The sequence below is a fragment of the Onychomys torridus genome, chromosome 13 (assembly GCF_903995425.1).
Source record: "Onychomys torridus chromosome 13, mOncTor1.1, whole genome shotgun sequence".
In the NCBI taxonomy this organism is placed as follows: Eukaryota; Metazoa; Chordata; class Mammalia; order Rodentia; family Cricetidae; genus Onychomys; species Onychomys torridus.
Genome location: NC_050455.1, coordinates 33,837,777 through 33,853,975, shown reverse-complemented (window position 1 = coordinate 33,853,975; position 16,199 = coordinate 33,837,777). Strand labels below are relative to the sequence as shown.

General features: G+C 42.6%; 1 protein-coding gene across 1 annotated transcript in view; it reads left to right on the top strand.

The window, feature by feature from the left end:
• Positions 1-16,199, top strand: part of Mcc (MCC regulator of WNT signaling pathway) — a 376,902-nt gene that overhangs the window by 71,834 nt on the left and 288,869 nt on the right. The window contains exon 3 of the mRNA XM_036204583.1: positions 14,187-14,398. Coding sequence (XP_036060476.1) covers positions 14,187-14,398 — 212 coding nt within the window. The remainder of the gene's footprint in view (positions 1-14,186; positions 14,399-16,199) is intronic.

Genomic DNA, 16,199 nt, shown 5'->3' with positions numbered 1-16,199 from the left:
ACACAGACACACAGACACACAGACACACAGACAGACAGACACACACACACACACACACACACACACACACACACCTTAATATCAAAACTTCACAGCCAGGCAGGATGGTGTACACTTTTAATCCCAGCACTTGGAGGCAGAGGCTGATAGATCTCTGTTCAGTTTGAGGCCAGCCTGGTCTACATTGCAAGCTCCAGGACAGCCAGAGCTACATAATGAGACCCTGTCTCAAACAAACAAAGAAACAAACAAATCAAACTTGAGAAGGACTCTGTGAGGAAGGAAAATTATAAACCAACTCTACTCAAGTGCGATGTAAAAATCATAGACAAATACTAGTGAATCATAAACAGTAGTGTGTAGACAAAATGCCATGTATTTCTACTGCTAAAAATGTAAACTGGGCTACTATTTACATTATTTTATAGTTAAGTAATATAATCCAGCCCATTAAGAAGGCAAATAAAAAAACTATCTTTCAGGAATAAAGTTTAATAGCTTTTTTTGCTATAAAGCTGGAATCAGAAACTTTTTTTAATTTCTATTTACATATTTTCCTCCCTGGCAGTTCCCATTAGGATTAGGCTGAGTTTCAGCCAAGAAGTAGGGCAGGTCCTCTGGGCATGCCAGCCAGTGCTTGTGTGGCATATTCAACTTCACAGCAGGCAAGCCTGGGTGAGTGATGTTCCTACTCATACCCTCCCATCAACAGTAGTTAAAAGCAATGACACCAAGGCTTAGCTAATACTTAGGCCATCCATATTCCTTATAAGAGAAAGAGAAATGGATCTAATATATACGCAATTTAGGAAAAAGACAAACTTTTCAAAATAAATGAGAAGTCTTGAAGTCAGGTGTATTGTGCACATAATCTCCCGAGCCAGTTCAGGAGACCGAGGGACCAAGCCTTCTGTCCTGTTCAAGCAAAACTCAATTAACACTTCTTTGTGCTTAAGGCTCTTCATTATAATTCTCTTTCCCTGAAGTTTCCTCTGAATTCTTTAGCCCTGAATCAACCCTCTTGTTTATTTCCTTCATCTAGTTTAGACAAGCCAAGAAAATGAGCTGCCAAGTATTATCTTAATTGTTTTGCAGAAGGTTAAAGATGCTAGCCTCAGCTGTGCTTTCATAACTAAATTATTAACTGCCAAGGGGCACACGCTTTGCCTTTTATATTAAATTCGGTACAGAAGAGAACAATAGACGCTGTAGCTGGAGGAGAATTATGAAGTGTTTATTCCAGCTGCCCCTTGATTTGTCTCTGCAATCCCTCCCATTAGCATCCCCCAGCCTGTGGAGAAGCGCATCAACGATTGTTGAACTTGCTTATGCACAGCAGGGCATTTAAAAATATCCACTAATGGTGATAGAGCAATAAGCACACTTCAGTAAGAAAAATGCACTTCCTGGCTTCCCTATCTTGTCACCCATTAGCAGTATGAGGGAGATGGAGGGGGAGAGAGTTGCGGCTCCTAATGGCACATCTCCCACTCTATTTCCACTCTTACATTGGCACCCAGGACATTGCCCCTGGCAAGAATGCATGAGACACGTACATGGTCAGAACAGGGCACCAACAAGTGACTGTTTAAAGCTAGCCTAGGGCAAACAAGACTAACTTATTGCCGAGAAATAAAACTGTTAATGGCCCCTCAGCAAAGCACGTGTTTGAACTGGTTTTGCTTTGCCTTTGTGGTTTTTTTGTTCTTTGAAAAGAATAAATAAGCAATATTTAGCTATCCCCTCACCCAGGCACAGATGTTCAAACAATTGGCCTGCATTTGCAATCTAATCTGAGGCCAGGAAGGCCTGTGTCTTTTGTGGGAATCTGGATCCTGAATTTAGTACTAAGCATTGATTGATAGTAATACATGAGCTACGTTTGTGTTGATCCTGTAGTGGATTGAGCACCTTCCTGCTGCTTCTGTTTACCATGGAACTATCTAGACACAGTAATCATGCTGTGGCAGGGAAGCCTGACACCTGAAAGCCAATTTGTTCATGTTCTCCTGTAACTCTTCCTCTTGTGCTAGCTCTGGAATAGAGGGGGGTATCTGCTTCTAGAACTTTGGAAAAAGGATTTCCTTTCTTGCTATTGAAGGTAATGAAGTAATATTCCTTGAACCATCCACATCATTTCAAGATAAATGACCTCTACCATAGTCAGGTACTGTTAATGGAGGCATCAGATCCCTCAGACATTGTACTGTCTTCTTTCTGTGTTGGGACAAGAGGAGCCAGCCTTCACATGAAGAATAAACAAGAAGGAATGGGAAGTGGAAATCAGAGGGGTCCTGGCCACGGCACAGGTCCAATATGTCTATTGTATCTACCTTGCATCTAAACTACCACCACCATGGGGCTGAGCTAGCTTCTGGTTCAAGAAAGGTGAGCTTCCTCTCTGGTAAGAATTACCCAGGTAGAATATGGAGATAGAGTCTATTCAACCGAGTACTGAAGATTGATTCTTATTTATGTTTATTTATTTTGTGGACAAGTGTGTGTGTGTGTGGGGGGGAGTGTATGGATGTGTATAGTCAGAGGATAACACACAGGAGTCAGTTCTTTTTTTCCACCCTTTGGGACCCAGGAACTGAACTCATGTCATCAGGCTAGGTGGCAGGAGCCCTTCCCTGCTGAGCCATCTCGCTAGCCTAAAGCTGATATATTAATGGAATAGCCCATAATCAGAGTAAGTTAACATTTGGTACTGGCATAATGGGTTATTTTCCCCTTCTTTACATTACTCTTTACCATTGTTTGAGATTTCAAGCACTAGTTAGGTTCCAAGAGTGTTGTTTAGTAAGAATTAGTAATCCTAACCCCACAAGCCACATGTCCATGCTCAGCTCCTACAAGGACATGTCTCCCATGTCTCTGCTCACTGTTGTTTAAAATGGATTGAAATAAATATGACCACACTGCAGCTAGAGTTTTTGGTGGTGGTGGTGGTTTTTTTTTTTTTTTGTAGTTACAGTTTTTCTGTCTGGCCCACAGTCAGGCCAAATCTCTCTCACCTGCCAGTCCCACAGCTGCTCAGACCCAACCAAGTAAACACACAGAGACTTACATTGCTTACAAACTGTATGGCCATGGCAGGCTTCTTGTTATCTAGTTCTTTTATCTTAAATTAACCCATTTCTATTAATCTGTAGGTTGCCACATGGCTTGTGGCTTACCAGTACCTTACATGTCACTTGTCATGGCTGAGGCTGGCAGCGTCTCTCTGTCCCAGCCTTTATTTTTAAAAACTATTTATTTGTTTATATAACTGTATATATTTTTTAAGCCTATGTACATTTTTAAACACATTGTAAGGCATTTAAAGTTTAGTTTTATCTGAATCTGTTTTATTGTAAATATATTGTTTTAAACTATAGCATTATTAGGGCTAAAATCGCAGCTTGGGCTGGTGGCTCCGTCTGCCTCAGCTTCCCAATATGGTGGTGGTATGTTTACAGCCAGCTCTGGGAGCCATCATTAACTCTTAGAAACAGTGGTTTTGTGATTTTATCAAAGTAGCATGTAGCCCAGAAACCACTTTTTTTTTTTTTTTTTTTTTTTTTTGGTACTAGCAAAGACTAAATCACCACGCAGCATAATGTGTCGCTTGCAGAAACCTCATTTCCACCACATTGCTGGTCAAACGCACATGCTAGGAACCCGCCAACTTAAGAGAGACAACTAGGAAGCTGTTTTTAGCTCTATTTTGAATTGGTTATTAAATATTCTCAGGTTTAAGGTGGAAACTCAAGCCGTTGGGCGCCATTTGTAGCTGGAGACCTTCTCTCCAGCCCCCGACAAGCCCTGTTAGTCCGACAACTCACTTATAAAATAAACACACAGACATTCATATTATTTAAACTGCTTGGCCATTAGCTCGGGCCTACCATTGTCTAGCTCTTACTCTTATATTTAGCCCTTTTCTATTAATCTATACTTTGCCACATGGTCCATGGCTTACTGGTACCTTGCATCTTCCTTGTCCTGGGCTGCTGGCAGTGTCGCCTCCTCCCTTCCTGTTTTCTCAGTTTTCCTCTCTGTTAGTCCCGCCTATACTTTTTGCCTGGCTACTGGCCAATCAGTGTTTTATTTATACATAGTGATATCCACAGCACCACATAACTGCTAACATTTTTGGATATTGTCTTAGGTTTTCCACATGTTTTAATTTTATTTCTGGCAACCTTTTAAAGACAAGGAGACCAACACGAAGGTTGAATAACTTGATTAAGGTCTCATCTGACTTAAAGCTGTGTAACTAGAAAATCCTTTTCTATCCTTTTTTCCTTCCTTCCTTCCTTCTTTAGTTTTCCTTCCTCCCTTCCTTCCTTCCTTCCTTCCTTCCTTCCTTCCTCCCTTCCTTCCTCCCTTCCTCCCTTCCTTCCTCCCTCCCTCCCTCCCTCCCTCTCTCTCTCTCCTTTCTTTCTTTCTTTCTTTCTTTCTTTCTTTCTTTCTTTCTTTCTTTCTTTCTTGTTTTCTTTCCTTTTTCTTTCCTCCCTTCCTCCCTTCAGACAGGATATCTCTACATGGCCCTGGCTGTCCTGGAACTCACTCTGTAGACCAGACTGGTCTTGAACTCACAGAGATCCATCTGCCTCTGACTCCCAAGAGCTGGGATGAAAGGCGTGTGCCATCATACCTGGCAAAAATTCTTTAACCAGGATTCTAAGCCAAAAAAAAGAAAGAAAGAAAGACGAAGGAAGAAAGAAAGAAAGAAAGAAAGAAAGAAAGAAAGAAAGAAAGAAAGAAGGGAGGAAGGGAGGGAGGAAGGAAGGGAGGAAGGAAGGGAGGAAGGAAGGGAAGAAGGGAGGGAGGAAGGAAAAAGAATGTCCATAAAATTAAGGTTATAGAAAAATGTCTTCTAAAAATGGAAAAAATAATTGCTCTTCATAGACTACAGGCCAGCGAAAGATGATATATGTAAGATGTTTAAATAGCGTGAGGTTCCTTGTGCGATGTGCTTTGCGTGTAATCAGGATTGCTGTTACTGTCTTTAAGGTGGATTTTAGGTCCTTCCGAGCCTTTGTTCTCAAGGAGGTGTGCTGGAAGGTGGCAAAATGCCTTCGGTGAGTAAGCACAGTAATTGCAGGCCTTGGAGCTCACCCTGGGTGGCATTTTGAACATGAGATTAAAGTACTCACCTGTAGCTGCCAAGCACCGACAGTGCAGGGTCTCAGCACTTGGCATTCTCTCTCTCCCAGCCTTCTCTGAGAGCAGGGCTTTCCCAGAGATGCACTGTATAAACAAGTCCAACTGACACTTGCTGTCTTTGCTTTTCTTTTCCCTTTGGAGGGAATGGGGGCTCTGGATATTGAACCCCGGGTTCAATTGCTAAGCTCATACTCTACAACTGAGCTACACATCCATCCCTGTGCTTTTCTGATTAATAAACTGCTTACATTTTCTATTAGCATTAATACTAAACATTCAGTTTTAGTGTTGTAAAGAACACACATAGCTCTAACACGAGAGAAATCCGTGGAGTTGCAGTGAAGATGGCTTCTTTGGCTTCTCCATACACAGGGATGGCACAGGAGCTCAATCCAGGGATACCATCCAGTCGGATTTCTTGTTTGAGAGCGGCTGCTCAGGGGTTGTTATAGACTGAAAATTTGTGTTGAACCCTCCCCCATTTGTACAAGGAAGCACTATCCCCACCCTCCCAATGTGTATTAGGAGATGAGGTCTTTTGGGGTAAATGGAGTCAGATGGTGTCATGAGTACGGAGCCATTACTTTGGTTTAGTGTCCTTCAGAGGAAGACCCTAAAAAGCTTGCACTTGTCCTCTCCTAGCCATGTAAGGACATGGCAGGAAGGCAGCCATGTGTAAAACAAAAAGCCCTCGTCAGAAGGCAGCCATATTGGAACCAAGTCTAGAACTACCAACTTCTAGACCAGTGAAGAAATAGATATGTGGTTTAAGTTACTCAGGCTATGCTGTTTGTTGGCATGTTTGTTTTGATAATGACAACCACACCGACCAATATAGTTGTTTTTACTACACTAGGGAGCCTGGAAAAAAAGAACAGCACAATGGTCCAGGTGACCTCTGCTGAATTCACTCCTCTATCAGCCACTTTACTTCTGCAGGAGACAACATGTGAGGTAACAAGACAGGAGGAAGACTGACTTACGGTCTTATAATATACACATATTGCAACAAAAAAGGGAAATTCCCAAGCCCAAATGAGGTTCTTCTGGCTGCTGACAAAACGTTCTGGGGTATACTTCCACCAAGAGTCCATTGATAACCTACCTGGTCTTTGTCTTCTGCTTTAACTCAGAAGTTGTCTTCCCACTTGTCTTTCTACTAATCGGTGTTATGTTTTGGTTTGTGTTTGCTTTTATTGACAAAATACAAAAGAATTAGAATGTTTGGAGTTTTTTTAAAGACCCTCATTATTTTCCTAACACAGTAGAATAGTTTGGATGTAGCTAGATTTCCCCACCCCACCTAGGGGCCTGTGTCTGAAGGTTTGGTGCACAGGGTGGCAGTGTTGGAGGCATTGTAGAACCTAGACACGGGTCTAAAGGGAAATTCTTGGGTCATTGAGGACTCTCCCTTATAGTCTAAGGCAGTGGTTCTCAACCTTCCTAATGCTGTGACCCTTTAATACAGTTCCTCATGTTGTGGGGACCCTGAACCATAAAATTATTTTTGTTGCCACTTCCTAACTGTAATTTTGCTACTGATAAGAATTGTGATGTAAATATTTTTGGAGATAGGTGTTTACCCAAGGGGTTGCGACCCACAGGTTGAGAACCATTGTTTTAAGGGAATGTCTAACTGTCTACGGCTTAGATGGTTGTAGGACCCCAGTGCCTCTCCTCTCCCTCACCCTAACCTTAGCCCTCTTTGACTACCTGACTGACAGCACTAGCATGTCCATACTCACAGACCTCACCACAATGCGATACCGCTAAGAAGTGCCCTCACCAGAGCTGAGCTAATGTAGGTACCATTCCCTGAAACCTCTAGAACTGAGTTCATCAGTTAGCCACCACAGACACTTGGTTATAATAATGCAAAGATCACTAATATGTGTATTATTTCTTTCTTTAGCCAAGAATGTAAAAACTGAGTGTGTGTGTGTATATATATATACACATTTTTCTACAAATTAACAAAAGACTGTTGCCTCATTTCTGTTTTAACAAACCAAGTATAATGTCTATCAACTAATTGTGGATGTTGCATAGTAATAGTATAATATAATATCATTAGTCTTGGTGTAATAAGATGTTTTTAAGGAAAAGAAACAGAACAGGGACTTGGTGTGATGTTCAGTGAGAGAGCACTTGTTTAGCAAATGAAAGGCCCTGGATTTGATCCCATCACACAAAAGAAGAAAAAAGAAGAATCAGAATCTTAAGATGCTATCGCACTTGAGAAAATACAAAAAAAAAAAAAAAAAATCTAGCCAATATTAAATGTTGACACTTCATACTTATATTCACTAAATGTTCTTGGTTCTTGCCTTCCGGGCATGTAATAAGGCTGAATGACATGGATCTCATCAGGGTGAGTGGGTCCATTTAACTATATTTGGCAGATGGGTTGTGAGTCATTTTATGCAAGAATGTTTGTCCATGTAACATTTTCTTCCTGAGTAATATTGTTGACCTTATGTGCAAAGGTTAAACACAATCCACATCGTATTAACACACTCTCCCCCCCCACCTTTTATTGCAAATAGAATCTGTTCTCATACAATATATTTTGATTACAGTTTCCCCTCTCTCTACTTCTTCCAGTTCCTCTCCACCTCCCTTTCCATCCAGATCCATTCCCTTTGTCTCTCATTAGGAAAGAAAAGGCTTCTTAGAGATAACAATAAAGCATAACAAAATAAATATAAAAAGATAAAACAAAACCATCACATCAAAGTTGGACAAGGCAAACCAACAGGTGGAAAGGATTCCAAGAGAAAGCACAAGAATCAGAAACCCATTCGTTCTTCCATAAAAATACTATAGTACATATGCAGAGGACCTGGTGCAGACCTGTGTAGGACCTGGACTTGTTTCATTCTCTGCAGGTTCACAGGAGCTTTGCTTAGTTGATTTAGGGGCCTGTTTCCTGGCGTCCTCCATCCTCTCTGGCTCTTACACTCTTTCTGCCTCCCCTTCCTTGGAGTTCCAAGAGTAGGGATTTGATGGAGACAGCCCATTTAGAGTTCTAAGATGTCTCTCCTCTCTCTCTCTCTCTCTCTGTGTGTGTGTGTGTGTGTGTGTGTGTGTGTGTGTGTGTGAGAGAGAGAGAGAGAGAGAGAGAGAGAGAGAGAGAGAGAGAGAGAGAGAGAGAATGAGAATGTCCGGCTGTGGGTCTCTGTATTTGTTCCCATCTACTGCTGGAGGAAGTTTCTTTGATGATGACTGATCTATGAGTATAGCAGAATATTATTAGGAGTCATTTTACCACTACTTTTTTGGTGAGGGGTGTGGGGGACTTGGGCGGGGACCAGCAGTGTTTGGTTTTCCCTGGGCTATCTAGTCTCTGGTTCTTGGTCACCCAAGTAGTGTCAAGTATGGGTTCCATCTTGTGGAGTGGGCCTTCAGTCAAACCAGACATTTGTGGTTACTTCCACAGACTTTGTGCCACCATGGCCCTAGCATAATTTGCAGTCAGGACAGCATTATAGATCAAAAAGTTTGTAGCTGGGTTGGTGTTTACAAATCTCTTTTGGTAGCCTGTGGAGTACCTTACCTTCCTGTGCCAAAGACACTAGAGCATAGGAATGAAGGTTCTATGTAGTCACCAGCTTGACCTCTCCATGTTCAATGAGTTCTACCAGATGTTGCCTTTAGAAATGAGGCCTTACTGTCAATTTGGAGAGAGCAACCTATTTATTGTCTTGGCAACAGCCTGATTTGTTTGGCTATTTCCATGGGACTGCTTAGGCCACCAACTCAATTGGATATAACCCCGTCTAAAATCACTCTTAGTATTTCTTTAACTTAACAGTTCTGGTAAATATTAAGAACGTGGAGAGTTGTAACCTAATGGTACATTTACCAAATTCCTTCTCATGAGGGGCAATGTGACTGCTATGGAGAAAGAACATTTGTGTCAATACACACATACAAATTCTAGAGAGGATAAATGAGTCTGTCTTCACTTGGCACCATAGGATGAATCACAACAAGATGGAAAGGGTGAACTGATAAACCTCCTTCCTTAATGCTGCCTGCTGTGAAGGAGGAAGGGAGTCCTCCCAATGCCCCAGACATGCCTTAAAACCCATTCTAGCTGGGTGGTGGCGCACGCCTTTGATCCCAGCACTCAGGAGGCAGAGGCGTGCAGATCTCTGTGAGTTCTAGGCCAGCCTGGGCTACAGAGTGAGTTCCAGAGAGGGCGCAAAGCTACACAGAGAAACCCTGTCTTAAAAAAACAAAGACAAAACAAAAAACAAAACAAAACAACAACAAAAAACCCATTCCAGCCTTTCACCAGAAGTCAAGCTCTTTAAAATGAAGACTTTTATTTTGAGTTGAATTAGTGTTTTAGCATCTCTTATATCTGTTAGGGTCAGGCAAGCAGAAAGGATGGGAGGAGGGAAGAAAGACCATGAGGTGATGGGGAGAGTGTCTTTGGTCTTCTCTTTCTTGATGCATAGTATCTTAGTTAGGGTTTCTATTGCTGAGCAGAGACACCATGACCACGGCAACTCTTATAAAGGAAAACATTTAATTGGACTCACAGTTTAGAGGTTTAGTCCAATGTGGTCACAATGGGAATTAAGGCAGCATGCAGGAAGACATGGTACTGCAGAAGGAGCTGGGAGTTCTTATGTCTTGACTCACAGGTCACAGGAAGTGGTCTGTCCTCCTGAGTGTGGCTTGATCATATATGAGATCTCAAAGCCTGCCTTCACAGTGACACACTTCCTCCAACAAAGCCACACCTCCTAATAGTGACACTCTCTTTGGGGGCCATTTTCTTTTTAACCACCACACACAGGAACCAGCAGAAGTTAGAAAGGAGCTGAATGGAGACTGGCAAGGGTCTCCAATCATCAGGAACCACCATGCACTCAAAGGACCAAGTGGGGTGGTTACCACACCTATTCTTTCAGAGTTTTTCAGTGGAATCATCCCAACTCTATGACTGGGTTTTGTTTTGAAAATGGTGGTTCCTCTCCAAGAAAGTCTGATGTGAAGACAGATGAAAAGAACCTAATGGGAGTGGCCTACCATATTTTAAGTGAACTTCCTTTTTTGTGTTGTCTGGATGCGTTATGACTGAGTTGCTCCCTTGCCGGAGGTCTGGAGCATCACTATTCAACATCACTTTAGCAGAAGGGATTGTGGAACAATAATTAAGGCCTTTTGATCTGGTGATGAATATGAAGCATGGCTAAGCAGTTAGACAGACCTGCTAACAACTTGGCTAGGACCTATCACATGAAATAACTAATGTTTCCTGGCCCGACTGTGGGGGCGCACACCTTTAATCCCAGCACTCAGGAGGCAGAGGCAGGTGCATCTCTGAGTTCAAGGCCAGCCTGGTCTACAGAGTGAGTTTCAGAAATGCCAGGGCTGCACAGAGAAACCCTGTCTCAAACGAATGAAGAAATAAAATAGTCAAGGCTTCCTTTGACCAGCTCATTCTGGTACTATTATCTTTTATTTTAAAGTGAGTTTCTCAGAGTTGTCATAAAGACAAAAGAATGTGTGTATAATTTATTTTAATACTTTTAAGTAATACATATTTGCTTTTCCTGATTAAAGAATGAAACCCTGGGGCACTACAACCATGCACAATTCAGCAATCTGTCATTGGTTGTTTATGAAAGGTCTGATATATCACAGGCTTGTGTGCAGTGCTGGGGATAATGTGGATATAAGAGGAAAGCCCAGCTCTATGTATATCTTTGCATGTGTGAAGGCTGTCTGAGGTTCAGTCCTATTGAAGAGATCTGCTTTTCACCTCTGATCTTGCTCAATCTCATTCAATCTTCCTGCTACATAATGCTGGGGCTAGGGCAAAAACCCGGAGGTAATCAGGAAACTAACAAACCACTGAGAGGAACAGGAAAGGACAGAAGGACAGACACTTTGAAGTCTGTACTGGAGCAAAGCAAGCTCAGTGATTAAGACCATTTGTTACTCCTGCGGAGGAGGACTGGAATTTGGTTCCCAGCACTATCCCAGGGCTCACAAGTGCCAGTAATTCCAACCCCAGGGGCTCTGCTGCTTCTCCTGGCCTCTGCCAGTACCTGCAGGCATGTATGCATGCAAATATACACACATAAAGAACAAAATGAAATCTTTAAAACAATAAACGATAAGCTGCATATTAAAATAGACATTGAGGGCTGGAGATGTCGCTCGGTGCTGGATTGCTTGCCAAGTACTTGTGAGGCTCTAGGTTTAATCCCAGGAGCACCATCACCTAAATGAAAGGCAAGTTTGCTCAGGCTCTGAACCAACACAGTGACAGTATTGTGTGCTTTGATTCAGAGTGGCTGGTGTATCTAGTCTCACAGTAAGTACTGCATGAAACTTTTTGGGTCAAACTGACTTAATATAAGCAGAGCATAATCGTGGTCAATCATATGAAGATAGTTGTCAAATATCATGTTGATTAACTTCACCAATAATCCACACGGGGGAGATTGTCTATTCATGTCAGAGCCCCCATACACAATTTGTAGTTTGCTACACATTATTATATTCAAATTGCAGAATAGTCTGTTTATATTCTCATTTCACAATACAAGCTTATCAACCTGAATCCTTATATTTTTGTTATGGTTGAAAGTCATACATTAAAGATTGCAATACTCCACAGTCAGGAACCCCACTCTATCATGCTTCCTACTGAATCCCCAGTACCTAGCACTGTGTCTATGCCAACTTCTTGTGGGTCCCCTGACCCCAACTGGCCTTGCACACCGGCAGTCCCAGGATGTGGGGAGAAGAGCTGGGGAGCAGGGTCTTGTGAGTATTGCAGGACTGAATGACCTGGAAGACTGTTTCAGAGGACAGCTTATTTATTGAAATGGTGGGGAGAGCTTATAGTCAGGGGGAAAGGGGAGGAAAGAAGTCAAGGGAGGAAGTGCTGTAGCAGGGTGGGGGTGGGGGGTTCCAATTAGCAGACTGCTGGTCACGGTCACATGATTTCTGAGAAGCCAGTTGTGTGGGGGCAGGGGGAGCAGGGGAGACAGAAGCTTGACTGACTTGATCATGACATGGCCTTTGTCTCTATGGAGTTGCATAGGCCCAAACCTGACTTAGGTAGATATTGGCCCCCCTCCTGCTGTGCTGCTCTCTGAGAGATGTTTGGGGTATGGGCAACAACACTCTACTGCCCTTCATCTGGCTTGGGAAGCCACAACCTCTGTCACATGCCTGCCATTCAACCTTTTGAACACTCCTCCTCTGTTTAAAAATGTCTCGCCTAACAAAGTACCACCTCTCTATAAATTTCCCCAGCCTCCTTTCCAGCTGAGGTAGAAGCACATGACTCAGGTTCTCCTTACCACGTGTACCCAAAAAAGACGTCTGAAGTGAACAGTACAAAGAAGCAGGTTTTTCTCCAAGTTGAATTTTCCTAGCAACAGCAACAATGGAAGCCTTGAGCTTTAGCTCCTCCTCTAGGTCAACTTTTTGTTACACTTTTTCACTAGTATTACAGTCATTAGTACTGATGGATTTTCTGACCCCCCCCCAATAATAAGTTCTTCCACTGATTTAGTAAGTCAGATCAAGCTGAAATGAAAAAGTACAACAGGAATATTTAGCAAAGCAACTCTCGGGTGGGTTCTCTGGTCCCAGAGATCGAGGCCAGAGAAGTCGCACTCCCAGGCCAGGGCAGTAAAGTTTTATAGAGTGTAGGTGAGGGGTGATGACGTATTCACCACAGTCTGGGTTTTTGCCCAAGTATGGTCAAAAGCTGAGTGCTTAGGCAGGGACTTGGGCAGCTGGCACATTAGTGGAGGAAGTTGCAATAGTCACCAAGAATGTGGAACTGGACTTTTTGACACCTTTCCTTTCTTTGAAGACTCTCTGAGTGGGCAGGAATAGGGCTTTCTGGACTGTGCTGGGGCAAGCCGAAGGCTTCAACTGAACAAGTACCATTAGGTTCTAATCTCTTGTAACGGGTAATACTAACACGCTCTAACCAATACACCAAAGGATAAGGTAAACCAAACACAATAGAATAGCAGTTCTCAACCTGTGGGTCATAACCCCTTTGGAGTCAAACGACTTTTTCATAGGGGTCACCTAAGATCATCAGAAAACACAGATATTTACATTACGATTCATAACAGTAGCAAAATTACCATTATGAAGTAGCAACGAAAATAATTTTATGGTTAGGGATCCCCTCACATGAGGAACTGTATTAGAGGGTCACAGTGTTAGGAAGGTTGAGAACCAGTGCAATAGGAGCTACATTTTTATTCATATAAAGTAAAAACACAGGGCATTTAGGGTGAGCAGACCATTCCCCAGAAGAGATGATTTGGGGATCTAGGCATCTTTCGTCTTATGGCTCTACCGTCTGAACTATGTGGCTTCCCAAGTGCCGATCCCACCTGAACCCTACCAGAAGGCAAAGGGCATGGGGAATCACACACCGAGGGGCTTATGAGAAGACCGGAAGTGAGGCTTGTCAGTTTGTTCACAGTCTATTGCCCTGAACTCAGCTGTGTGGCTGTATCTCGCATGAACACAGCCCAGCTCCCTTCAGGTGAGATGATGTGAGCATGAGGAAGTCATGGTTAAGTCTAGACCTCCTATCTTCTCTCTGGCTTCCTTCTTCCTCAGAATCAGTAGCCAGCACTAAGGTCAACATAATAACCAGGTGCAAATCACCAACAGATGTGGCTTCTATCTGGATTTCTTTTCTTTCTTGGCTCTCCTGTGCTTGTTTTTTGTTTTTGTTTTTTTGTTTTTTTCCTCTCTTTCCCTAAGCTTTCCTGTCAGGGAGGGTGTGCATATTCATTAGACAGTTATTTCCCAATTCTTTACTTGAAATTGCTTTTATCTTCAGACTTCCTGAGTGTCAGTTTGAAAGGAAAAGTGCTTAGCAGGCAGCCTGGGAGCCACATGTGTTTTGAGACCCCAGCACTGGGACACTGGGAAGACTCAGAGGTTTCCAACCATTGCTTACTGACCACCCACAGGCTAATGAAAGAAATGTCTTTTTATTTTCCCTGCATCTCTTGAACTAGGTGCTTTGTCAGCAGCCAGGGAGAGCTGGGAGTATGATTCCGGTGCCAGGGACCTCGGGAGCCCCAACTTGCAGAGCCAGCTGCCCTTCCAGAAGCTACTGGAGTGTGGCAGAAGCTCTTTGCCTCAGCAGGCTGTCTGCCACAAGCTTCTCACACAGTCCCTGCATTTTGGCACCTCTACAGGCGGAAGCTATCTGGAGCTGGCCAGCACGGTGAGTACCTCTCTGTTCACAGAACACATCTTCTGGCCTGTCTGTATTCCAATACCAATATTTTAATTTTGAGCTCCAAGGGGATATATTGAGTATTGCCTTTTCTTGTTGCACTAAATGTTTTACCATTTCCTTCCTGCTAGTTCTGTTGAGCACTCCAGAGTCTCTAGGACTTAAGGGCTTAAAAACTTCATTCTCACTGTTAACAATAGAGCAGGATTCTAAGAGGTGTTTTGATTAACTCTATAACCTGTACAGTCTGATTCGCTAAAGTCCATGATAGCTCTTCTATAACAAGAATGCTCCTGTAGTACCAGACATTGCAAAGCAATAGAGTAAGTATTCTGTTCCTAGATTTGGACTTCACTCCTTTGAAAAGCAAAGAGAAAAAGGTTTCATTGAAAGTATAATTATTGTTCTGGTTTATAATTTTAAGATTATTTCCATTGGAAAGTGTGGAAAAACCTAGCATTAATTTATGCTGTGTTCAGTTTAACTTAATTTTTTTTGTTACTTGGTGCCCAGGATTGAATCACAGCCTCACACAAGGGCAAGGGCTACCCCTGGCCTACATTCCCAGTCCCCTTAAGCTCACCCTTTCTGTTCACATGAACCATGATAAAGACTGTCTGGGGTAAAGAACTATTGGCTTCCTTTAGTCAGAGTTGGGGCATGAGAGTGCATGGCTGATGGCTGGCTCATTTTTCAGTGACTTGCAGTTTGCAGACTGAGATTGCTATCTGAGCTCTGTGGGAGTTCTTCCCTCCCTCCCTCCCTCCCTTCCTCCCTCTCTCCCTCCCTCCCTCCTTCCCTTCCACCTTCCCTTCCCCTCCTCTTTCACTCCCACTACCTGGATTCTGGAAATTCAAGTTTGAATGGGAGAATGGCATGTCTACAACCATGACGTATGATTCATAGTTTGTTCAATAAAGACTACAGGTTTATAAACACATGTTATGACATATTTTTTATTCATATGTTTTGGGGAGAGATGTTTGAAAGAGCTAACAATCATAAATCTCTAGCAATAATTAAAATGTAAAAAAAACCACACAATCCCAATGACATTCTATAAAATTCCTGACCAGTAATTATCAAAATTGCTAAGGTTATTAAAACCAAGGAAAGTCTGGGAAGAGACACCGTCTGCCTACAACCATCCTAAAAAAGTATAACCTAAATGTAACACCATTCCTTTGGTGGGATGCTGGGTAAGAAAAATCTAAGGAGACCTGGGGAAATATGGGCTATAGTTGATAAACACTGTTGCTTTATGAACTGTGACAAGGATCATATAATAATACAACATGTTAATAAATGAGAGTAATTGGTCATGGAACTCTCTATCCCATCTTTGTAACTTTTCTGTAAGTCTAAAACTGTTATATAATTGTAAATGTTTTCAAATTTTAAAATATTAACAGCACCTATACACGCAATCCCTTCCTGGGTGTGATTACATCTCCTAAGGCCTATCAAATCATCTGTGGTTATTATACTATTCCTTGCTTGACCACTCTTCAAGGACAACCTTGGACAGTTTCAGCAGAGCCATAACTATTGTACCTGCTTCTTGTGTGTTCAGTAGACCAGGAAACTACCAGCAAATACATCTGGCATGGTCTGGATTTAGCCATGCCTGTTACAAATCCTCTCCAGCAGACTGGGCCTTCGCTATGCTACATCAACTGAGTTTTGCAGCTCACCAATGATCTTTGTAGCTCAAGGATTACCCTGTACTCTGATCACCCTGCCTCCACTACCTGAATTATAAGATTGTTGACATGTACCACCATGCCTG